The sequence below is a fragment of the Palaemon carinicauda genome, chromosome 31 (assembly GCF_036898095.1).
Source record: "Palaemon carinicauda isolate YSFRI2023 chromosome 31, ASM3689809v2, whole genome shotgun sequence".
Lineage (NCBI taxonomy): Eukaryota > Metazoa > Arthropoda > Malacostraca > Decapoda > Palaemonidae > Palaemon > Palaemon carinicauda.
Window position 1 is genome coordinate 13,663,848 of NC_090755.1, and position 26,763 is coordinate 13,690,610.

The 26,763-nt window shown below is 36.7% G+C and overlaps 1 protein-coding gene across 22 annotated transcripts in view; it reads left to right on the forward strand.

Moving 5' to 3' along the window:
• Nucleotides 1–26,763, forward strand: part of LOC137624307 (zinc finger and BTB domain-containing protein 14-like) — a 156,790-nt gene that overhangs the window by 72,877 nt on the left and 57,150 nt on the right. For 2 of the 22 annotated variants that reach the window (XM_068354898.1, XM_068354915.1), the window contains 2 exons: nucleotides 460–780; nucleotides 3,739–3,875. The exons of 11 other annotated variants lie outside the window; for them this stretch is intronic. In XM_068354898.1, the coding sequence (XP_068210999.1) occupies nucleotides 460–756 (297 nt within the window). In that variant the 3' untranslated portion in view covers nucleotides 757–780; nucleotides 3,739–3,875. Of the gene's footprint in view, nucleotides 1–459; nucleotides 781–3,738; nucleotides 4,361–8,489; nucleotides 8,952–10,512; nucleotides 11,009–14,989; nucleotides 15,298–16,324; nucleotides 16,829–21,834; nucleotides 23,021–25,750; nucleotides 26,174–26,763 lie in introns of those variants that run through there. 9 more of the 22 variants (XM_068354897.1, XM_068354907.1, XM_068354901.1 and 6 more) reach the window with 8 other exon arrangements.

A 26,763-nucleotide genomic window follows, 5' to 3' on the forward strand; every position in this document is an offset into this window, starting at 1 on the left:
TTAATGAAAGTTTACCACCGTATAAGTTCTTGAGAAACAGCTTGTACTCCTGAGTATAACAGTTAGATTGTTTCCTTAATTATAAATATGAATTGAATATTATGGAAGTAAAATTTCTAAAGTAGATTATTCAGGTACAATGTGGTTGAATGTTATTAAAAATTGCCGATCATAACTTGTGAGTATTTGTTCTGATGTGACGTTTATTCCGTATGTGATTTTCTTATTTGAATCTTCAAAAGATTCTAGATAATTTTATATAGTAGGAAATACAGCATACTGTATTTTGTTTAGCCCTTTCTTTACTCCAGCTACAATGGGTGGATACTTGAAAGGTTTTTGTGTTTTTCTATTATACCAGTTCATCTTGGGGACTAATCACAAGCAAATCTAAACCCTTTGTAGCTGGGCTATGATGGTGATTATATTACAAAATGTATCAGAGAGATGTTCTTGCAGGTTAGTCCGTTGTCACCGCTCAGGGATTCCAAGAGGTACAGGTGTCCGCACTGTCCGTACTCGAGTTACAACAAGACGAACGTCTATAACCACACTCTGGTTCACACCGGAGAGAAGCCGTACAAGTGCACGTTCTGCCAGGCAGGATTCAGAGTGAAAGCCAATCTGAAGAGACACAAGTTGATGCATACCGGGGAAAAGCCTTTTGCCTGCGACATGTGCCCGTACACTGCCAAGCAGAATTCGCATATCGTTATACATAAGCTGAGGCATCACAGTATGGCTGGCAGAAGTTAACGAGTTGAAAAATGCTCTGTTACGGTACGTTCTTGTTTCATGAGGCATATGGCAGTCTGCCTCTATTTCCAAGTGTCGTGATTAAAAGGCAGTGTGTGTGTGATGTACAGTATAGTGTATTATTTTCATTCCAATATATAGGGGTACACATTTACAAGCAAATGAAATGTCTACAGGTGTTCTGTAGATTATCGGAGTTCCCCTTTGAGATAATGTACAGTATACTGTATAATACAGGGTTTTCTTTTATTAAGATAGACTACGTGTAAAAATTAGTTTTTTTAGATCTGAAGAATGTTATCATCCAAGATACTTATGCTTTATTGGGTCAACAACTTATGACAAAATATAATTTGTTCATACTGGAGTGGTTTTAATTGTCAAAGTTCAAGAAATATTTCCTGAAGAAAAGCACCTATTTTAGATCCTATGCATATAAACCAGCGTCTGATGGAAATGGTCACAAAGCAGCAGGTTTAGTTAGTTCATTTAGGATCTGTGGTTTACAAATCGACTTTGTTTTTATGAAGAGAAATTCTTAGAAAACTGGAACTTGTGAAGTGTGTTAGTTCTTGAGTTATTTGATATCAGTGTATTGTAGGAGGGCAGGAATACCTGTCTGTGTTTTGCTATTCATGGAGAGTCGTAAATGACTAGCAATTTCCAAAAGAGAGAGAGAGAGAGCTTTTAGATATATGGAACCAAAAGAGCATAAAGACTCAAGAACACTTAGTTCTGGTGAAGCTGATGTTTGCGAATGATTTCTCATGTCTTGTTTCTTCTGTAGTGGGAAGATAAGCTTTTAATGGGGTATAGTTGTTTGATATTTTGTGTTCAATACTACACTTTACTTGTGGATTTCAAGATACTTTTCTGGTATGCACATGGTTAGAATAAAGATGAGCTGATATATCCGCTGTTTGTAATTTTGCTAATGTTTTGTTTCACCCGTCCAGTTTGTTTGATGCTTTTACATTAGTTAAATCTTCATGGAGATTTGATTTGCAATATCATTTTTCTCTTGGGTAAGCATTAGCAGAGAATTATGCAGAAAACAAAGAGATTTTTAATTCTCATTTGTGCGTTGGTACTAGCAGAATAAATGTGAAATATCTAACAAGAATATTAATTTTAAATCCTTATAATTAATATAGGCATTTGGTAATAAAGTATTTTTTTTTATTACTAGCTAAGCTACAACCCTAGTTGGGAAAGCAAGATGCTATAAGCCCAAGGGCTTCAACAGAAAAATAGCCCAGTGAGGAAAGGAAACAAGGAAATAAATAAACAATATGGGTATTACTGAACAATCAAGATAAAATATTGAAGAAACAGTAAACATCATCAAAACGGATATTTCATATATAAACTATAAAAAGACTTATGTCAGCCTGTTCAGCATCAAAAGATTTGCTGAAAGTTTGAACTTTTGAAGAAAGAATTGGTATTTAAATGTTTAGAGTATTGGTATTGTATCCGAAGGTGAATCAAGATGCATTTTTGAAGCAAAGTGGTTTAGTGCAATGTTGATGGAAAAATCTAAAACCCTGACTGTATGAGTAGAAGCTTAGAAATTACTGTGTGTCTGTTGTAAGAAATCCCAAGGTATAATATAGTCAAATTCATAATATCTCTTATCTTTTTAGCATTTTAGGTGTATGTATTGACCCTACAAGAAATAAATTTCATCTAGTACATAGCTTTACTACTTAGAATACAGTGAATTTTCTATTAACTTTTCCTTTCTGGGTTTAGATATATGGTATAACAAGAATTCTTTTAAAGTAGTCCAAATGCACTGAACTTTTTCTTGTCATCATGATGGTCACTGTATTTTTGCTAATGTTTTAAAATCAATTAACGAGGGTGGGCACTTGCCCCTCGTTCAGATCGAGACTTCAGAGAAGCAAACGAAAACGCCTGCCTGTGGGTTTGAAATCGGCACTATAAGATACGATGTTGACCCAAGTGTCTTTTGTTGATGTCGATAATTATTATGTCATGTGAAGATTATGGGGAAACATTGATGGCAGGAAAAGATGCTTAATGCAATCTACTGTATTAATCTTGCGTTGATTTAGATGTAATGAGCTTCTAGGTAATTGCACCCAGTACAGTATTTAAAAATGAATTGATGTTCGTTTAATTATGGCACCAAGAAAGGAGTACGATATTTGTTTATTTGCTACAAGTCCCTTTTTGGGTAACTTTATCGGGATTGGATTATCAGTACAAAAACAAGTTTCTTCCTTGAAGATCGTAAAAGTTTAGTTTCCCTTTTGACGTTGTAGATGTGATGCCTCTGGTGTACAGGATACTCCTTTTAAAGGGAAATTGCTGCAAGAAACTTTGGAAGAACAAATGACTGATGTTTTATTTGCTGAATTTTAAGCTTTCATGGCAAATTTCAACTTGAAGTTGTCAGTTGGTGAATAGAATGAAGAAGTTGATGTGTATACCATGAAAATAAATACAAAAATAACTGAAAAAAAAAGGTTTATTAATACTTGGAATCTTATGGGAAGAAGAGGTAATACCTTTGTGGATTATTATCAAAATTCTATTTTTGGGACACTAAAATAAATGTTTTATTTCTACAAATCAAGTTATTTCAATTCTGTGGTAATAATTTTTAGGCTTTTGGAATTATTTAAGTGGTTTTGCTATTTTTTTATATTGCGAGAATAGAATTGTTAAATACATTCTTAGTCATTTTATTCTCAGGAAATGTACAGAATGACTATTATAATTCTGTCAAATTCTTAATTTAAAAGTGTTGTATCCGATGTCAGTCATTTTAAGAAAAATGTTCCATTGCATGTCTTTTTACATTGATTTTGCCAATCTAATTGTTTAATGTTAATGCTTTGGAACATGGGAGAGATAAAAAAAAAACCATCTTTTTCAAATATCCCTGTTTAGAAAATGCCAGAGCATTTTGAATATGTATTCCGCAGTTATGTCAAGGAAGTATCTCCGCAGGTTCCTCCGGGGATTCCACCAGCCCGACTGCATCCAACCAGATTTGTCAAGAGGTTCAAGTGCCCCTATTGTTCGTACACAAGCAATTACAAGACTCACTTCTCGAGCCACATACTGGTACACACCGGAGAGAAGCCATTCTCGTGCTCCTACTGCCCTGCGAAATTTGCCGCCAAAGCCAACCAGAAGAGACACGAAAGGGTGCACACAGGGGAGACGCCCTTTGCCTGTAACATGTGTTCCTACCGTGCTAAACAGAATCGACATTTGATTTTGCATAAGATGAGGCATCACAGGAAACCAACTGGAAACTTTTAGATAAAGAAAATCTTGCAATGTAAAGCACATCTAAGTAGGGTTAAAGTTCGTAAGAATTTTCAGCTTGCCCGTGGAAATCTTGGTAAGGTGCGTCAATTTATTTGTCCCCTATATACTGTGCTGTCACCTTACATGAAATAATTTTCAGATCACCAGTTTCTTTTGATTTTCTTCCTATTTGTCCCAGCCTTGGGAAATATGGCTTTTTGAAAGCATTGGTGATTCTTGTTCATTTGTTTATTTATGTGCCATTCACGGTTTGGTATTCATTGTAGCAACTGCTAAATACACGGCTTATAACTTATATAGTTTTGTATATCCTTTAAGGTTATGTCTTTTGGCATTAATATTTACTCCTGAGGGGTGGGCAGTAGAGGATTATTACCCTTGGCTGGTTGGGATTATTGAATCGAGTGAATCTGTGCTATGATTCAACCGTACAGCTCCCCATGAAGTTTTTAAAAGACTCATTTAAAAGGGATCTTAGCTTTATTACAGGAACCATACAGTAGTTCACATCATTAACCCTTTTACCCCCAAAGGACGTACTGGTACGTTTCACAAAAGCCATCCCTTTACCCCCATGGACGTACCGGTACGTCCTTGCCAAAAAATGCTTTAAAATTTTTTTTTTTCATATTTTTGATAATTTTTTGAAAAAAATTCAGGCATTTTCCAAGAGAATGAGACCAACCTGACCTCTCTATGACAAAAATTAAGGCTGTTAGAGCAATTTAAAAAAAATATACTGCAAAATGTGCTGGAAAGAAATAACCCCCTGGTGGTTAAGGGATGGAAATTTCCAAATAGCCTGGGGGTAAAAGGGTTAATACAATATATTTATGAAGTTTTTGATAACATGGAAAGATATTAGGGTACAGTCTACCAGCTCAGCCTTCAAACTCAGAATTCAGTAGTCATAAATAATAGGACATGGAATAACTTTTTGAGTGGGTTGTTCACGTAGAGGCAATTTACTCAGTCGGTGCAGTGCATCATCAAAACTCCTACCGAATGGTGCATTAACTTGAGGAGTTATCCTATGCAGGTTAGGCTTGAATCCCTGCTTTTGCCCAAAGACTCACTGGACAACCGAGATTCCTAGTCTCTTGATTCTGTGAACTAAACTAAATTTCCTTTTGCATTCAGAATCTATAACAAAGTCAGCTTCCATCAGAATATTACGCTCCAAAAGAGGAACAGTAAGCGATCGTACTCTTCACAACGTTTGACAAAATCACACTCATCCGACTCAAGACAATAAGAAAATGAGGATCATGATTGCCCAGCAATAAATCCCTTGTAACAAGTCTTACAGGAATTACAAATGAATCAGAAGACATCTGTTATTATTGCTAATAATTTAAATCCCCAAATCCATTCAAATGCGGGTGGTTACAGATCGATACGTCTGAACGGGAGGACAATGAGAGAACGGAATATAGAAAAAAGAAGGGTTGCAGTGTACTCAAACCAAGGTTACTGTATTGCCATTAGAAGCCAGATAACAGGTATTGAAATACTCGACCAGGGACGTAAGGGTTTTGAAATGAAGGAAAATGGGAGATTTTCAGTTTTAGGGTATAAGTCCATATAAAAGGAGGCTTCTAGAGAGAAGCCTTATGAACATTAATGGAGTTTCATAAATATAATAGACATTATCATCAAAATTACATTCTTTGAAGTCAGCACCAAAACTAAGAACCTTGTATAAGTACAATATAAGATAATCTTATTTACAAGTACTGTAAAATATTTTGGGAGGAAATAGAAATTTTAGTACCTGCAAATACAGAACGAAATCATCTTTAGAAATTTTGATAAAAGACTCAATATTTCAGCTATTCGTTCAAGCTAATGATTAATACTGTAGTATCATAGTTGCTGGATACACTTTTTTTATTAGTACAGTACTGTAATCCTGTAAACAGTAGCGACGGAGGACGCACATGTTAACAAACGACTAGTTATTTTGTGCTCAAGCCTTACTTGGGAACATTGTTATCCTCACACTAACGTTACAAGCACTTCTTTTTAAGAGTATTCTTATAGCAATTTACGTATATGCCAAGGTGACGAATTATTGGGATATTTTTTTTTCTGTAATTTTTGCAGAATTAAATTTGTAACATCTTTAAATCTTCATCTTCATCGAATTTGATTCCCTATTCTAGCCTTTCACTGTATCTCTCCAAAAATAAGTTTTTTCTTCAACAAAACTCTTTAGTTGTTGCTAAATACCACCATGTTTTTTCGAGCCCATAAGAAAAAGGCACTTGCTATATAATATTTAGTGTAGTAAGTGTACCCAATTTTTTCAGAGAGATATTCAAGATCATGTGATTATTTATAGCTTTGAAGCTTAACACTGGTTCTAGTAAATTGCACTGAGTACAGTATTTTCAAGATGTAAATATTTATGCTGTCAATATAACTTTCTTGACTGTTTTCAGGTTGATGTTAATTGATTAGCCTCGTATAGTCGACTTCGTGAATTTCATTACTGTGTAGCAATTGAACCTTGGGTAAACGTGCTTTTTGTCATACAGGTGCGTACTGTATACAAGCACAGTATATCATCTGCTAGTTTGTATAGTAGCCAGATGTTTCAATAGCTTGGTGTGATGTCTACCGTGAAATTCATGAAAGTCAGCTGTATGAATGTACTTTAAAACCTATTGGCTCAGGACTGAGAGGGATAGTTGAGGTGGGAAGTTTATAGGACTTTGTATAACAAGAAAAAGTACAAATTACTTTTAAAATTTGTTATATCTTCCTATATACAAACCTTCCATCCTTATTGATAGGTGTGAAGTCCCTCTTGAACCTAGCTTGTTGATTCTTTTTCTTTCCTGGAATAAGCCAATCTCTCTGGTCTTGCACAGGAGGGAGGCAAACACCTCCAGAAATCTCATATAAGCCCATCTTGAGGATGAGTCGGGCTGATATGGCCTGGCTAATACTCTGTTATAGGCCTGGTACTCGGTCGATGAAGGTATCTTTCTCCTGTGAAGGGGGAAACGCAGTTTGGAATGAAATACCTGGCACAAGATGGCTGATGGATTGGTATTTAAGCCACAATCCTCCCCCTTTGAGAAAAGAGGATTTAGGAGAACTTATTAGATCTAGTCTATTAAAAATGGTATTCAGCTTACCAGTACGGTATTAGTGTCAAAACCAGCATGTAATAAATTAAATGCTTCATCCCCATGTAAGGGAATGGAAAGAAGAAATAGAAAAGCCAGTCATTCCACTTATTCCAGACATATATTGAACATGTATGCATAGACAAGACACTTCCTGTCCCGTATGGGAGCTAGGCTGGCATAGCTGCACAACTACTCAAGTCCCCCACTAGTGAGTTAACAACATGTGTTGAAGACTTGTGGGTATACTCTCTAGAATAGAAGGCTGTGAAGGTTGTTTTTGGTGCCAACAGACTCCTCCATCACCTGTCTGACTGCAAGATTCTTCAGTCTCAAATGGGATCAGTACCTCTGGTGAAGCTGTGTACAGTACAGTTAAAGATCAATGATTGGTCTCCAACCTTCAGTTGACTTTTCCGCAAGGAAGAGATGATTGTAGTAGGCCGGAGATGCATCTCAGTAAAGACTTAGAGCACTGTGTTCTCCAACATCCTTTCACCTTTGCAACAATGCTAGGGGCTTTCATTGCTATTGGGAGAAGGTGTGAACTTTGCCATTCTGGAAGAAGGCCCTGGCTGGCGGTACAGAAAAATTAATCCAGAACCCTTTTCGAAAGACACTCGCTTCCTAAGGCTCTGCCCCGTTTTCTACCTGGGTACCCAAACCAGATGCCTTGCATCCCTCCATACTTCTTATCTGCCCCGGTACAATATACATACATACATACATATATACATACTAGAGTTTTAATAAATACTTCCTAGATGCTTTATAGGTTATGAGAATCATTTGTGAAGAATTGTTGTTATCCATTTTGCTAACTTATGAGCAAGGTTTATTTTTAAACATTTATCATAAATATTTGAATCTACTTAATAAGTAGTATACTGTAAGTGTTCTGTTTTCTTTTTCTTGTGGCTTCTATGAATTATATTGCGGTGTATAGAAATGATTAAACATAAAATTGCGATATTACCATTTCTGTAAAAAAAATTCTCAAAGCAATTTGCTGTAATTAATTGATTATATTTTTTTTTTCCAAGTGCTGAGGTTACCTTTGTGATCCCTTTTGTTAGTTTATCATACATCCCATGATTCTCTCTCTCTCTCTCTCTCTCTCTCTCTCTCTCTCTCTCTCTCTCTCTCTCTCTCTCTCTCTCTCTCTCTCTCTCTCTCTCTCATACCTATGATACATGAACACGCTAAGTGTGACTGCACCTACAATTAAGAATTAGTTTTTTTAATACTCAAATCCATTGTTTTACTGAATGTAACATCCTCTCGCAGGTCCTTCCATCGGCAGTTGGCAGCAAAGGAATCTGGAGGGATGGAGCTGTGAAGATTTTCAAGTGCCACATTTGTCCTTATTCGACTAAAAACCGAACACACTTGCAACATCACATTCTGATCCACACCGGGGAAAAGCCTTACGTTTGCTCGTACTGTTCGGCGTCGTTCACGTTCAAAGGAAGCATGAAGAGGCACGAGCGGACGCACACCGGAGAAAAACCCTTTGCGTGCACAGAGTGCCCCTACACTGCCAATCAGAGGAGCTCTCTGGTGAATCACATTCAGAAACATCTCCAGCAGCGGCTGTGAGGAGTTGGAACTTGTGGCTCTGTATTAAATGTGTGCGTGTATCCATCGTTCACTGTAGAAATCGTAGATGTAGATATAATGTCAAGGATTACTTGTGATCTAATTATATGATTGTTAATGCCTATTTACTCAATATACAAAATTAATATATCCTGATTTTGTTTTTATTCCTCACAGGTTAAGATACAAAAACTTTAATTTATTATAACCCACATATGGGGAATCCTCCACAGCAAATAAACGTAGAGAGGAGAGGTCCCCTTTTTTGTTTCATTTGTTTGATGTCGGCTACCCCCCAAAATTGGGGGAAGTGCCTTGGTATATGTATATATGTATAATTTATAAGAATAAAAAAACTATAAATTGCTGGAAAAGCCAAAAGTTTTAGACCACGAAATTTTGCCAAGGAAATCAGTATGAAATCAAGTTAACAAAGGTTGTTCGTATTGGAATTTTCAGGTAATTAAAGATTGGTTGTAACTAGTGAGAGGGACTAACAAGTCGTTTCTTTCTTGCCTTATCAAGTTCTATCTATAACCTAATTGAATATTTCAGGACTGACTTTATCTGATGGAATGATTAGGAAATTACTTGGGTTCAGTGAAGATGTTAGGTAATCATCTAGGCAAATTAGTTTTCTACTAAAAAAAAAATGTAGGTTTTATACTTTTATTTTGTCTTTATTACAGCCTTTTGTCGCAGTTTTGTTGCATATATTTAGACGTCAGAGTTTGTCTTTATTGAGAGTGAAACTCTTGGATTTTTAAATTGAATTTATTTATATATACAGGTTATCAGTTTATTAAAACAAGACACGAATTTAAGGAATAGGATATACGTATTTTCCAAATAGGTTCAAGGTATCATATACATGTCCCCTCTTTAGTGTTGTAAATGTTCTCTAGTTTGTGAATGTTCGAGAAATATAACTATATTCCTTATATCTTCTTGTTTTTTTTTTCATGTTTATAACACTTGTACATTGATCATCTAGGAGATTGTTAGACAATAATGTCTCTTCCTCTGGTTCACCTACAGAAACCTTATTGACTCGCATCTTTTAAGCCAGTGATTTTGTACATCGTAATGCATAACTCCAGGTGTACCAGTCTAAAAACTTTGCCACATCATTCAATTACTGTTATATGTAATAGAAGTTCTCCCTCAGTAAATCAAAAAAAGGATTATAATTCCATACCAGTTTGTTATATACTGTACAGTAAAAGGGACAATTATTTTCTGCTGATATGACCACGTTGCATGTATACCATGAGTAGCAGTGGTGATTGAGGGAAGTTGTTTATTCAATCGGTATACCTTACTATGTGGATTTCCTATCGACCTTGTCCCCAAGTCAGGAGAGACTGTCTGACTGGATATCTCAAAGCCGTATCTTTCAGATTATCAGGAAATCTTAATCATTTCTAGCACCCTGCATGCCTCTCGACCCGTCATACATCTGTGTCAAGTTTTTGGGATATGAGTTTGACTGTAAGTAGTGATTAGTGCAGAAATGCATTGATTTAATATTATTGGCCTTTATTGTATGTATTTAGATTGCTGATGAAAGACTAAAGACAATTTCGTATCTCTCATCCTTATATGCTCTTTTCATTTGTTGTGACTTTTGTTTTGACAAACTGTTTTGTGGCTTAGATTAATTTTCTGTGATAATGAAACTAGTTTTACTGAAGGTGACATCCTCTCGCAGGTGGCGTCGGCGAGCAGCGGAGATGGAAGCGCCAAGCTGTTCAAGTGTCCCGACTGCCCCTATTCAACCAAGAACAGGGCTCACTTGCAGCATCACAGTTTGATCCACACGGGCGAAAGGCCGTACGTTTGCTCCTTCTGCTCGGCTTCTTTCCGATTCAAGGGAAATATGAAGAGGCACGAAAAAGCGCATTCGGGAGAAAGGCCGTACACTTGTCCTGGGTGTCCGTATGCTGCGACTCAAAAGGCTAATTTGATCATACATATGCAAAAACATTTTATGCAGAACTAGTCTTTAAATCTCAATGGTTTATTCTCGCTAGCTATTCTACGGCTTCAGTTGAAGTAATTTTGTAAATACGGCTTCAGTTGAAGTAATTTTGTGAATATTCTACGGCTTCAGTTGTAATTTTGTTCTTATTCATTATTTAAAGTTTATAAGGATACTAGATAAAAGATTCTGTCATAGATTCAATTAAATATATTGTGTAAATGTTCATGGTTTTTATATTTCCTCTTAGTCATGTGCAAATATATCTTGATGCTAGATTACTCAAAGTAGGGTACAAGAATTTTTATAATTAAGGCTTGTGTTGAGTTGCAAATTTTATTCAGATTGTATATGTATTGAGAGAGAAGGATAATAAACTACACTACTGAGAGGAATCTTGATTTTAAGCTCTCCCACACACATATCCGTGGAACTCAGGTAATGTTTTAACTTGAAATGAAATGAGTGCTTTTTTACAAAGGTAAACGGCAGTTGAGGTACAGTACAATATTTGTTTTAAATGATGAGGTAAAATAGCAATCAGTAGACTTTGGACTTTTATGTTTAAGGAGTTACTGTAGTAGTTTTGTCCTCCATGATGCTAGGAATCTAATTATTTCTTTCAACTCTGTGAGTAGGCACCTCCTTGATTTAATGTATCTTCTTTGTTCCCCTCTCATGACTTTACGTCTCTCTTCTGTTGAAAGTACAAATTACCACTGTACATTGTACATTGTGCAAATAATTGGTTAATTTTCTTCCCTCTGGATAATGCACGTCTGTGTAACCTCCTCATTTGTTTTGTGATCGTCTCGATGCACGCCAGCAATCAAAGATTGTTGAAGTTACACTTCTTTAAAATTATCACCCTTTTCTATAATAATTCCTGGGTCGTGGTATAAACTTTGCAGTCCTAAAATATGCATCATCATATGTTTCCAGTTCCTAATATTTCAGTATTTGGCTTAGATTCATATGCTACTCATTAAAAAAAGGAAAAACACTTGGACTAAACTAAAAGATAGAATACTGTAGATTTTGTGAACATTTAAAAGAAAGTTTGTCGATAGATTTGACATATGAATACTTGGGTTCAACCTCTTAAACTGAATGGAGGCTTAACGAAATTGGATCATTCTTCGATGAGGGAATTGTAAAGTTGTGTGTAGCGAAATTTATTTATTGTAATTAATAACCTTTTAGGTATGAAATACAAGATAATGTTGCTTTAAAAATAAAAACTTAATGTTTAACTGAAGATTTTATGTTGTTGCCATTTTGCATGTAGATGAAGAAAACTTTCTCTCTCATGAGGGAGAAATCTAAGAGAGAGGAAACAATAAACAAACTAAAAACACAAGACATTCTTAAACACAATCGTACCAAAGTTGAGGATCATCTTGAAAGCCTTGGGCAATGAGCAATGTATTGAAGGGTGATCTGCACAATTACAATTGTTTCAAGAGTTTTAAAGTGAAATGAACGGACAGAGAGAATGCAGATGAGAATGCTAATGTGGATTATGGGAGTATCACTGCTTTAAAGATTGGAAAATGTTGAAATAAGAATGGCAGGTGTAGTGAAGATTACTGAGATAAGAGTGTCATGACTGAGATGGTGTTGGCACGTGTTAAGGATGGATGGTGGAGAGGGAGTGAGGAGGGCTTAGGAGGAACCTATAAGGGGGAGAAGGTCAAGAGGGCGGCAGAGAATTAGGTGGCAAGATAAGGCTAAGCTTGATATGGAGAGATGAGGTTTGGTGGAAAAGGATGCCTTTGATCGAAGGCATTGGAGGTGGTGCATCAGGCAACCAACCCCTTAATGTAAGGATAACGGTGGGGAAGAAGCATCGTACAGTAATCAAGGTTACTGTTAGATAATAAACAGTACTTCACTGCGTAGTTGAGCAGTGGCATAATTTATGCTGGTACCTCAAGATTTGTTCCTACATATTTACATCCCTGTTGTCCTTTATAGTATGGAGCTTTAACAGCTGTTGAAATTGTTAACGAGGTAGTTAACAACAGGTGGCAATATGAGGCGAGTAGTCTAGCCCATTCTCATGCCAAAAACTAAGTTTCTCTTTGGGTATCTTATACCAAGTGTGTGAATAATCATTATTCATAATTTTCAGTTTGAAGGGCTGATTTTGACTTGTGTTGATGATGAAATGAAGCTGGAATTTGCATGCTTGTGAAAGATTGAATACTGTATACTGTTGTTTTATAGCTAAACCATCAATAGATCCACAATCACTACACTTTTTGTTAATATCCCTCCTGAGCTTGTTTCCCCTGTGCCATTCATCCCTGTATTCATCACCCCTGTGACCCCACAACTCAGGACTCCCATTATTCCTGTGTCTTTGTTACCAGTGCCATTAATGGGTATTAGAACTTCCCCTGTGACAGTGACTGTCGGTGTCGTGGTTCCTGTTAGAGCAACCCCTGTGGTTTCTCCCCTTATGGGGAGCATCGTCGTTGATGGTTGCAGAGACCAACGACTTCTCTGCTTGCAGTGCCCAAGGAGTAAGTTGGTAAGAGGAAGAGTGATTTCACTCTTCCTACTCTTTCAACAATATTCCTCCTCCTCTGTTGATGCTGATTCTGATTTTAACCCTTCTAAGAAAAAGTCAAAGACCAGGAAGACCAGTCATAAGAAGTCCCATAGAATTATTGACGCCACCACTACCTCTTTTGTGGAAAGTGGACAGCTCCCAGGTGGTTTCGAGTCATATCTGGGCTGGCCAGGGCCATAACCCCTTGGGGCTGGGTCCCTGGGAGCTGGCATGACTACACTGGTAGCCAGACTAGGCAGAAATGCATGGCCCTTTGCTGGTCCGTGCGCTATTCATTGGCCGGGCTAAGCCACGTGGCCCCATGTGTCTGTTTATGGGACTGGGTTGATCATCTCAGTAGCCAGGCTGGCCACAAATGCTTCTTTATTTTGGTCAGATGTTGTAGGAGCTCTCTTCGTGGTTAAAAATACTTTGTTATGCTGAAGTGATTGATTGATTTAAAGTTTTTAGGCATCGTGACATCTAAGGTCATTGACGCCGATATCCTGAAGTGAAAAGATGGTAGCTCTCGAGAACAGTTTTGCACACCGCCAGTTGTCACGGGTTAGTGGTGAAGGTTGACACAGCCTAGGGCTCATGGGCATGGACCCATGCCATAATCTCCATCATAATCAACATAGGGAGTGGTATTTCGTACCTCTTCTGTCTTTGGTTTAGTTTGTGTCAGATATTTTTGTTTCTGATGACAACTAGCTGATCTGTCATCCGCCCCTGATTATGTTGTTTCTAATCTTCTGTCAGAACGCTTGAATTCATGGGGAGAGAGTAGATCTCCTGAGAATCCTGACGAGCCATCAGTGAGGGCACTCAAGAGTCTCTTAACCCATAAGTTCTGGACCTTAGCCAAGTACCAACAGAAGTATGGTTGTAGGAGTGTGTGTGTGTGTGTGTGTGTGTGTGTGTGTGTGTGTGTGTGTGTGTGTGTGTGTGTGGTGGTTCTATCACTCGTTCGTGAGTACAACGAACTGGGTTTGGTGACAAGCACTCCGGCTTCAGGTATGATCTCAGTTATTGGTGCTTCTCAAGAGTCGATACCTTCCCTGGAGCTGTCACGGTCAGACCTTGAAAGGCAGTTGCTACATGATTGAGATTGCCTTCTTGTCTTTTGCCGCAAACTGTGGATCGGGATTAATTTATTAAAGTCGAAAGCAGACGAACTATGTGGGTATACTGATGGACACCGCAACAGTGATAGTCCTTCCATCAGATAATTGTATGAGCAAGCTCAAAGAGGAAGCATAATCTTTTTGCCCAGATAATACATTCAGCTTGAATCGGTGGGCTACTTGTTGCCGCTCGGCACCTTTTGTTACGCAGCGAGTTAACAATTTTAACACCCGTTCCAGCTCCCTATCTTTAATGGACTCTGGTTTGCATTGCTAGGAAAAATACATGTTGCTTTTAAAATTTATGTTTGGATGTAATAAAATCAAAGTATTTTTTTTTATCGGGAATAATTCAGAGTAGCTTTAAGATCTTAATTTCAACATATACTACTAATCAAATGTAGCGCTCGTTTAACAAGATGATGTGGCCTGTATTTTTAAATTCCTAGAAAATACGTACCTGTTTTAAAATCGTGACTTGCTGGAATTTGATAACGGAAATAATTCAATAACCTTTTTTCAGGTTGCTATTGCAAGGCTCCAAACTACAGGTGATTCTAAAGAGTGGGGGGTCAAGATTCACCAATGTCCGTATTGCCCTTATTCGTCAACCTTTAAGACAAACTTAGTGAACCACATCAAAGTTCACACAGGAGAGAAACCCTATGCCTGTGAGCTTTGCCCAGCTAAGTTTGCGCAGAAAGGCAATCTAAAGACACACATCCAGAGCCACAAAGGAGAGAAACCTTTTGCCTGTTCCAAGTGTGCGTACCGATCTACGAAGAAGGAATATCTGTTGAATCATCAAATGAAAGAGCACCATTATCCCATGTAATATTTAATTAAGTGTTTTAATTTTGAATGAAAGGAAAATGTAAAATTGTTTTGATTTATCAAATTTCTTTTTAATTTTAAAACAGTTGGATACACTTGGAAATTAATTGTACAAAGACCTGCTGTTTTTATTAAGAATTTCTTATTTGCATTCATATTCGCAAAAGCATTTTAATTTTAAATTTCATCAGTACATACAATGTGAAAGATATTTATGAGGAGTGTTTGATTACATCATACACTTTAAATTTACTGTATATTCCACAAACTGTCCAAAGATCACGTTAAAATCCACATAAATAGGAGACAGTATTTCAGAATTGTATCTAATATGGCAAAGCATGTAATGTGTGCAGTATTTCTCTTAGTTAGTTAAACGTGAAAAAGGCTAAAAAGATGATGAAAAGTTCTCTTGGTTTTAGAAATAGCTTGTGCAAAAATCTTTTAACATTATTACTTTACGATTAAATTCTGTTGTAAGTCATGGAAGTAGTACCTACCGTATTGAGAAATGTATTTCTGAAGTTACATTTAAGCTACGTGTGTATGTTTGTTTGTTTTATATGGGTATCTCGTAATTAAAATGCATGAATTCAAAATGGAATTCTTTCACTATCCTTCCTTGACGTTTCTCGCATTTTTTATAAATATTGCCTGATTTCTGTTGAATTTAAATAGTGCCTAAAACGTGTCCACGCAGGAACCAATCTGTACGAGTGTTAGTGATCCAATAAGGCCACAATAAAAGAAAACACTATGCAATCTGCTAAGATATTGTCAGTCTTAATTAAGGAGCCAACTGATTGATACCGACTGGTTAGTCAACTCGAGTTCTTACATCCAGAGGATTTCTGACCCGGTGCCTCTTGCTCGATTTTTCGTCTATCGACTCCCTGAAGCAGGTACTGTTGTTCGAGCATTTAGCCGAGTGAAAAGTAGGATAAGGTTTCTTTAGATTTTACTTTAGCGTAGAGTATTTTCATTATATTTCAAATTACAAATAATAATTTAACCTTTTTTCCAGGTTACTTTCGAATCATCTCGTCTTATAGACCAGAGAGATGAGAATGGCGTCCGTACTTTTCAATGTCAGTTATGTCCTTATTCGTCGGCAGTCCGGACGAACCTGGTGAATCACGTCTTGGTCCACACCGGCGAGAGACCTCACGCATGCCCCCTCTGCCCCGCCAAGTTTGCCCAGAAGGGGAATCTAAAGCATCACATGATGAGTCACAGTGGAGAGAAAGCGTATGCCTGCCGTTGGTGTCCGTATCGCTCCACGAAAAAGCAGTATTTGGTGAACCACGTTGCTAAAAAGCATATTACTCATTTTGAAAAACTGGAACTGTATAGGCAGTAAGACAAAATTGGTACTGTACTTTTATTTTTCTTGCAATAATCAAATGCCAAGAGGAGTTGTTTGAGATTATGTTTGTGATGTGTGAATTCAGTACTTTACGGTACCTTAAAATCGTTTGAATTGATATTAAGTTGGTTTTGCCGAGTTTGTCTTTTTTCTACGGGGTTCGGTACGTACGTCTCCATTTCTAGTACAGTACAGTATTTTAATTTGATTGGCAATCCTCTTCAAGCATGACCAATGGTGTAATACAGTACGCATGGTAATTTTGTGATTAAGAATTCTATTTATATATATATATATATATATATATATATATAGAATTAGTTGAAGTTATAAATGATTTGTAAAAAAAGTATATTTTATTTTCATCATTATCATCATCTCATCCTACGCTTATGGACGCGCTTAGGTCCTTTAACATCATGTTTTATTAAATTTAGAAGATGGATTACAAGTGTTAATAATTTGCTATCATCCTTATTGGTTCACATGATTTTGAAGGATGAATTAATTCTACCCAATGGGAAAAGAGGAACGACGTGTTTTTTGTCGAGGAAATCGTTCGCAAGTGTTTTCACTCGTCAGCAGATAGGAATCTGATTTTCTAGTCATTAGATACTTTGTATTCAAGATTTTTTTCATCTTGATTTTATTCCAGTTATGTTTATTATTATTGTTATTATTACTAGCTTAGCTACAACCCTTGTTGTAAAAGCAGGATGCTATAAGCCCAATGGCTCCAAGAGGAGAAAATATCCCAGTGAGGAAAGGGGATAAAAAAGTAAACTATAAGAGAAGTAACGAAAAATTAAAATAGAATATTTTAAGAACGGTAATAACATGGAAAGGAATCCTTCATATATAAACTATAAAAACTAAAAACAAAAGCAAGAGGAAGAGAAATAAGATAGAATAGTGTAATAAACATACAGTTGGACACAAGACTTTCTGGCGCATCTTGCTCTAAGGTTATACACCCTTCACAAATAGATATTTTAAGGAGAGGTGGCAGAGGGGGTAGTGTTAGGACTTCTTGTGCCCAACTGTACCTTGACAGAGATATACAGAAGGTCTTCAACTTGCAAACTTAATAGGTTCCAAGAAGCTGTTTTTAAGTCAGATTTTGTTAACCTCTAGGGTAGACCTAACCTGAATCCCTTGCCTATGATTTCCAGCTGCAAAAGTCAACAAATAGTTGGGCTAATGGGAAATAGATATCAGGTCATACAAGTGTTGTTTTGCTTACTGTATTAAATGACATGATATTTTTTATTAAAGTATTTCTTAATCTTTGTTATTTTAAATTGGACTTGTGTTTGTATCACCAAATGTTTGCGAGTCGAAGATCGTCTGTAGGTTTGATTTAGTTTTGCAATGGCCAATGTCTTTTGAATCTAAATCATGCTGTTTAACACTTTTTAAAGTCAGTTTTATTGCAGTTTGCAAAATTATATTGCTATTCCAGCAGTCAGCTATTTTGATGAAAAAATTTGACTTTTCACTCTCACTTTCTTGTAAATCTACATTCATAATTTTAGTTTGTATCTAGTTAGCCAATCAATTTCAACTAGTAAAGACTTGAATAACATTTTTTTTCCTTAACCTTTGAATCCATCGAGTAGAGCTAATTTTATTCAATGTAGTCAAATGCTCGGCTGCGGCGAACATGAGTGACGGGAAAAAAACTCTATTATAATCTTAAGTGGCTAGAAGAGTGATGAAGCCCCTGTTTTTCTATACCATCAGCATTCCAGGTAAATATAGAAATAGTTTTGTAGCGAAAATTTTGATTATTTCAATGAGTCTTACCCAAGACTCCCATTGCCGATTACCTTGGTACTGTACGTGGTAATGTTTTTTAGACTTGAAATGTATAGGTCAGTGTTTACAAATAATACAGAAAACAATGTTTAAAAAAGTTGGAAACAAATGAGAAGCAAGCTATCCAGAGATGAACTTTTTGAAACCCAAAGACATCAAAACACTATACCTAAGAAAAAGAAGACAATTGAAAATCAGTTATTTTCATTCTGAAACAACCGAATCCAAATTTAGCCTTCTACATATTCATAAAAATAAGAGAAGTAACCGCCAGTTCCAACATCAAGTGCTCCTTTTTTTCAACCCGGGTAAATCAGCATCTCTGTCTTCTGCCTCAACATCAGTTGTAATGCTCATTATAAAAAAAATGAAATAGCAGAGTTTGATAATGTAGGACATCCAATTCCTCAAAGCAGATTCCCAACATTTCCTGTTAAGGAGCTGTTTTCTTCAAATACAATTTCTGGGCTTTTACCAGACACAGGTACCTATCCTTGGAATCTATACCCGTCAGATCTCGTAAGGACGAAATAACGAAAAGCCTGAGGAAATATCTTAATTATAATATTGAGCCCTAAACTGGTAGTAAGGATAGCGCCGTGCTAGCTGACGAAAATTTCATGTCATCGGATATACAGTGCTTTTTAAAAGTATAAGCAGACCTACTCATGAACTAATTCCTATGTACATAAAACAATCCCACAAAAAACTAACACCAAAAAAGTGAGAAACTTGGGTCAACTGATATAAAAGATGCCGAGAATATTGTATGAGATAGCAGCTTGGTTTAATCTCTTGGACCCTCAAGCTTGGTTTCAAGCCCATGGTCAGTCATGATACTACATTTCAGATGGTAACGGGATGGAATGTTTAAGGTTATGATAAAGTTTTAAATTTAATTTTAAGCGTGTAATTTTCCCGCTCTCTTAACTGGAGAGGAGAGTTAGAAGAGAAAGTGTTTCAACTCTTTGAATCTTTGAAACCAATTTTACAAGTAAGTGGCCCCTCCAAAACAAAAGGCCTTATGTCTGCTTTAACCTCAAATGGATGAATAGATCTAAATGAATATGCCTAACTGATTCCTTTCATGTCTCAATAAGACAGAAATTAGATGATATTCAAGAATGTATTAGTTGCTTATATCTTCCTTGACTTGTACCAACCAGATGTTGGCACTAAGCATTGGTAGCTTTTCCTCTAGCCACTATGATGAACAATCTATGTGGCCTACAAACCCATATTTTCTGAGGAGACTTGACAGTCTTCAAGCACATAGAGGTCTGTGTGAGGAAGAAGGTAAATTGTCTATTTTAAAAGATCCATCCTGCACGGTAATGAGATTGTAAAGCCTGGCAGAAGTGGCAGCAGAGCTTTAATCTTTTCCCACTTGAAGTCAAGACGAATTACCAGGATCATCCTAGCGATAGTAAACCAGAATTCGTTTATAACTTGGCAAATCATGACATACAAAGGAAAGGTATTGAAATCTGTGTTGGACCTCTCCTGCAACATGTTGTATACAGCACATGCCAGATAGTCTTGTTGGGCTTCCCCTGTACTTTCCACAGATCTTGGGAAACCGGAGGATTCGAAGGTCATTTCAATTTGAAGGATTCGTAATGTGCTCTTTGGTTGATCCACCAGAGCATTTGTCTTTTGTGACTAAAACTGTAGTACACAGATATTTTGGACTTCTGTCCAAAGAAGTTCATGGGGGGAACAAATAACTAAGTGTAGTAATCTGTAATGTTATTAGATTTTTGCTATGTATCAATACTTTGAAAGCTGCTAATGTCTTTAACAATTTATGTGAATGACTGATTTTTCCTGTGACCCATACCCCAGAAAGATGAAGACCCCTACGAGTTGCTATTCACCCCTATGTAGATGCAATGGTAACTGGGTTCTTGAGCTATGCTGACTCCGTTTAGAAGACGTGATTGATTATTCCACCAATTCTGCTGTGCATTCTGATTTTGACAAGGGAAATGAAAGTTTTCGTCACACCTAAGGGTTTTGTGGCCAATGCGGTAACGTCCCTGACTAGTAAACGCCAGACTAGGGTTTGAGTCCCAATCAAACTTGTTAGTTCATTTGATCGCTATAACCTCACCATCCTTGTCAGCTAAGAAATGGGGGGTGGTTTTGGGTAGCCCATAGGTCTGTCTGCCGAGTCTCATTAGCCATTGCCTGGCTCTCCTTGGTTCTAGCTTGGGTGGAGAGGGGCTTGGGCACTGATCATATGTATATATGGTCAGTCTCTAGGGCATTGTCCTGCTTCATAGGGCAATGTCACTGTCCCTTGCCTCTGCCATTCATGAGCGGCCTTTAAACACCTAAGATCTTGTTCCAACCCACTATCAGATGAAGTAGTAGGTTTACTGATTGAGGCTCGTAGTTCACAGTAACCACCGAGCGTAGTTTATATGTGAAATCAGATGTGTTTGAGATATTTTTATTTACATAAACCAGTATTTTCTTTTAAAAATCCCACTTGATTACATCGTAAGTTAATTACTTTGTTCCTATCCCTACTATGTTTTTTCCAAGTATAATAGAGATGCATGATAGCAGTCATGAGTCACAAGCCTTTCTGCTTCTACGTCTCTTATAGTTAATTTTCATAGTACAGTAACTGAAGCTTTGTATGTGAGAGTATAGAAAGTACTGAATACTTTTTGGTTAGTGCAAACATTTTTAGAAGAAACGTTATTAAGTCTGGGAGTTTTCTTGATTTTGAGAGGTTGCTGATTAATAATAATTCTGCTTTATTACACCTTATTTTGTGGGGTTATAAAGGTGGAAATTGCATTACATTAATGTCATTAAAATTAAAGGATTAAATAATGAGGATACCCATTGATTTTGATGTACATAAAATTACATCTGTGTGAACTATAAACCTTAGAAATTGTTATCTGTTGAGCACATTCTCTCAAATGATTTTAAAAGATTTTATTGAGTAGCATTTCTAATCTTGTTTTATAAGTAAACTAATTTAAAACCGCAACGTAAGACTAATTACATTTGCATCACAGATGCCCCATGTTCTTGGTATCTGAATCTGTGAGAAATTGTGTTTGTAGAAAAAACTTGATTATCAGCGAAGGGTTTCAGGATACAGTTTGAGGGGCATCATGAATTAGAATTAATTGGTAGGTTGTCTTGTTAATTACAAATGCCTTGAAAGGCCTTGAATTTATTTTATTTCTGGTGAGGGGGAAGATAGTCATCGGAAGTACAAAAAAATAGATTATACTATGACGCTATGACAATGAAAATCATTCTGTAACTTTTCCTCTGATATTTCATTTGGAGAATTCTGATATCGATTACCTTTCTCCCCACAGATGGCGGTCACGAGCTCCCCTCAAAAGGAAGTAAGGACAGGGAATTTAATTACCAGCTATAAAGCTCCTTTATCCGCATCTTACTTGCTTGGATTGGAAAGAAGCTCTGGTATGGATAAACCCTATCAGTGTTCGTTATGTCAGGCCACATTTTCGTTGAAGCGCAACATGAAAGCGCACGAGAAGCTGCACACCGGAGTGAAGCCATACAAGTGTCCAAACTGTGATTATCGAGGAGCAAGGAAACATTATTTAGATAGCCATATGATACATAACCACCAGAAGTTATGAATCATGATTTGAGTGTCTTATTTTGTGTGGTTGCATTTTATACTTTATTTCATATAACAAATTACTGGAAGTACCTTGTGATAAAGGTTATTATTATTATTGTTACTATAATTACTAGCTAAGCTACAACCCTAGTCGGAAAAGCAGGATGCTATAAATCCAAGGGCTACAACAGGGAAAATAGCCCAGTAAGCGAAGAAAATGATGAAACAGATAGAATATTGTGCCTGAGTGTACCCTTAAGCAAGAGAACTCTAACCCATGACAGTGTAAGACCATGGTACAGTGGCTATGGCATTACCCAAGACAAGAGAGCAATGGTTTGATATTGGATTTTATCTCTCCTAGAAGAGCTGCTTACCATAGCTAAAGAGAGACTTTTACCCTTACCACTTGGAAAGCAAACACTGAACAATTACAATGCAGTACAGTATTTAACCCCCTGAGTAAAGAAGAATTGTTTGGTTGATTTAGTGTTGTCAGGTGTATGAGGAAAGAGGAAAAAGTGTAAAGAAAATGCCAGACTATTTGGTATATGTATAGGCAAAGAAAAAATGAGCCATAACGAGAGAGAGATCCAATGCAGTACTATCTGGCTAGTCAAAGAACCCAATAACACTGTAGTGGTAGTACTGTATCTCAATGGGTGGCTGGTACTTTGGCCAACCTACAACCTGCTCTTAATTGTCCTGTAAGTGTTGAAAATTTTAATATTATTTATTTATAGTATGTAGCATAAGAAATATACAGTAATGCTGAATGAAGTCTTTCATGATCAGTAAGGACTAAAAGAAATGTGTTACACCAAGGTATGTGAATGTAAATAGATGTATTTTTACAAAATATTTTAAGAACTTCATGGCTCTTTGTTTTTGCAGGCTAGACGCATATTTGTAGACATAACATGAGCAGTTATGATATTTTGAATAAAGAGGATCACAACACTGCTTTTGATTTCATTCATCTTTAATATCATCTACCTAGGGATTTTATTTATTCGTAGATAAAAGACATGCAGTGATTGCTAGTGAAATCCGAGAGAGGTGGAGATTTTTTTGGAATTTCATCAAGGTCTTTGACCAACACATAAATTCCACGATGTTCAATTCTCAACTTAACAGGAATTCATGTAGGTTCCCACCCACCTCCACATTCATAGTGTCTTGGATTTTTCTATACAACGCACTGTCTTGTTTACCGAAAGGAAAACTTCTTGCGCATCTTTCCGGTGGGAACAAAGGGGTTTTACACAAGTCATAGCAATACAATTTATCTTTATTTCTATTTTAATCGAAGCTTTTCATTTGTAAAATGAATAGCTCATGAATCCCTGGTAAGTATTGAAGTAATTAAATTTACTTTAGAAAAGGGATTTTGACGAAGGAAAAATCTATTTCTGGGCGAGGAACCTGTATCACCCAGTGAAATGCTCCTCTAGCACCATTTCTAAGGCATAGTTATTGCTAAATATACCAGAGAAAAAAAGGATGCATGGATTGCCAGGAATAAACCCAGCTCGCTCACTCTATGAGTGTCGGCATAGTAAACTGGGGCGTGATAGAACCACGACCATAGGTCCCTCACCACTTAGACCTCTCCCTCATCAACATCCCCTGGAACAACGAGGTGCCGTCCTACACCCGTCTGCTGCTTCCTACTACGACTATCCTTTCCCACCCCTACACCTCCCCACCCCCCATCCTCATTCCTCCTCAGCACTTGCGTTGGTCAGACGTGTTTTGTTTTGCTGTGTGTGTGTTGTGTTTTTTGCAAGTTGTCCGACATTTTAGAGATCCCTGCTTCCAAGTTGAGTCTTATATTTGTCTGTTTGGGATTTCTAGGTAGCGACACTTTTTGTTCTTAACCGTGTTTGGTTTTTTGTTTTAGCTGCTGGTTGTTCCCTTTCGGGGGTTTGCTGCGGCCATTGTGTCGCTTCCTCGTGATCTCTTTGTTTAGTGGGTTTGCCTTTAGTTCCTTATACTATTTGTAAGCCCTGATATATGTTGTGGACATCTATTTCATATTTTGGCATGATCACATTTAGGGTGTCAAATCATAAGTTTAACTGATGCGCTGGTTGTTGGCAGTTATCTTGCCTGAGTCAGGTGTATCTCACAAGTCTTGGTGTATGATTCAAAGGTGAGTGCTGTATGCAAATATCTGTACAGTACTTGGTTTTAGTATTTAAAAGTTTGTTTATGTAATAATGATATATAAACTGTAATCATGCTCTGATTATTGGTAACATTTGTGGATAATGAAGTGAATGTGCTTAAGCTTATTTTATTAACTGGAAACTCTTTAAGATGTAATGTAATCATTTAGAAGAATTTCATTTTGGAATAAAAAATTTGTAAAAAGGCATTGTTGGTGAGGCACGAACTGATTCGATTATTTGAAATTAAGAAAATTAAAGGATCAGAAAATAAAATCATGGTGGACAAGAAGTTTTAATCATGATTGAGAGAGATATTTATGATAATTCATTTTTATTAATCAACATTTTCATGAATTTCTCAGTTTAAAGCTAGTGCTTGGCCCAATGGTTCAGTGCTATATCTTGGAACCTCTAGCTATGTTTTCAGCCTCAGTCTATTTTGCAAAAGTCCATTCTGCTTAATTGCTTATCAGCATTTGCTCGGGTGAAGCGGAAAAGAGTTTGGGCTACTAACTCTCCCTTGAGTACTTGTAGAATTGCTAGAAGGCTGAACTCTTTTGCCTTCACTCCCGCGAATTTTGATGGTTTCTTTCGAAACATCCCTGCCAGATTGAGGTTTGAGTCCCGCTCAAACTTTAGTTTCCGGTAGTGTGTGCAACCTCGCCATCCTTGCGAACTAGGAATGGGAGTTATCGGCAGTCATTGCCTGGTCCTAACTTAGGTGGAGAGGGGGCTTGTGTGCAAATCATAAGTATTATATGATCAGTCTTTAGGGCATTGTATATATATATATAGATAGATAGATAGATAGATAGATACTAGTATATGTTTATACAGTACACACCATTGATAATACACCAATGAATAATTTGCCACCTGTAATCTGGAAAGAATTATGTGAATATTTATGCATTGCCACAGCTCAAGTTATGAAAATGAACCTGGGTTATAGATAATACGTAAATTCTGTCGAATAAAGAAGTTAATATGTATCATTTGGTACGTTAAATTTGTTTCCCTCAAGGTTTTGGGTTCTCTCTCAGCTTCTGTGGCTCAAAATTGAAGTAAAATTGTATTTAAAAAAGAAAGGATGACAAAAAGAAGTGATAGACCAAACCAACATTCATTCTTGAAAGCCTATAAGAATATCATTAGTATTAGATCTAACTTATACTATTGGTAGATGGACATTAAACAGCATTTAAAAAATCTGCTTGATGATTATAAAGAAAAACTGAAAATTTACAAATATATTGTGTTAATTTTATTTTGCCCATTTCTTTCTTGTTTTGTCAATAGCAAGGTATAATTTTATGGTTACAGTAATCAGGTTATCCCCCTGGGAATAGTAAGTGATTTTTATTGTTTCAAAATTGTTCGTAAACAACTACAGTAATGCTTGGATTGATTGTTGCTTGTACCATTGCTACAATAACATTGACTGAAAGAAGTTCTACCTCCTCACAGGTTGGGCCAAGAAATGCTCAAGACATAGTTTATCAAGAGGGCACCATCAAACGGAATGTGCTCAAGTGCATGTTGTGTCCTTTCGCCGCATCCTCGGACGCTAACTTCATGAATCACATGATTCAACACGGAGAGACAAAATCTCACGTGTGTCCCGTTTGCTCGGCATCTTTCGGAAACCGGAGCAACTTCACGTCCCATTTGAAGACCCACACTGGTGAGAAACCGTACAGGTGTTCCTATTGTCCGGCCGCATTTGCCAAGAACGGCAATCTTAAAGTCCACATTCGAATACACACTGGGGAGAAACCTTTTGCCTGTCCCATGTGCCCTCATCGGGCCACTCAGAAGATTTCCCTGGAGAGGCATATGATGACCCACACTAGGAAGGAGAAAGAGGGCAACTGAAAATTAAAGATTGTAAAGAAAATTGCCAATATCTTCATAGTTTAAACCCTTGATATATTTTCTTAAAGTATTAATTGAATTTTTAATTGTGTATCACTATTTGACATTTAGGATTTTCACAATTTGCAGGGAAATTACAGTTGGAATAATAGAGAGAAACCATATAGTATGTTGATCTGAAAGGGTGTTGCTATACCATATTGAGAAATGTAAGCTAATGCATATATTTTTAGCATATCATAGGTTTCTATAAATAAATATGCTCTTGCATTGGGTAGTGAACATTTATTATATTGAGTCGGTGAAATGTTATTGTCTGTAACTAAGGAGAAATATATACAGTGTATAAGAATGTAGTAACTCCATATAAAGGAAATTTGCATAGTAGGGTATGATAGATCCAGATGGAAGAGTTAGATCATTTCTTTTTAGAAAGGTGAGAAAAGATGTCGTTTTACAATAACATGAAAAATAAGTTGGCTGGGTATAAGTATGCAAATTTGGAGTGATTAGAGCAAATAGGAAAAATTTATAAACCAAAGGGAATTGACAAAGCACTTTTTCAATATTCTTCTACTTAGTAGATTGTTATACTATCAATATTA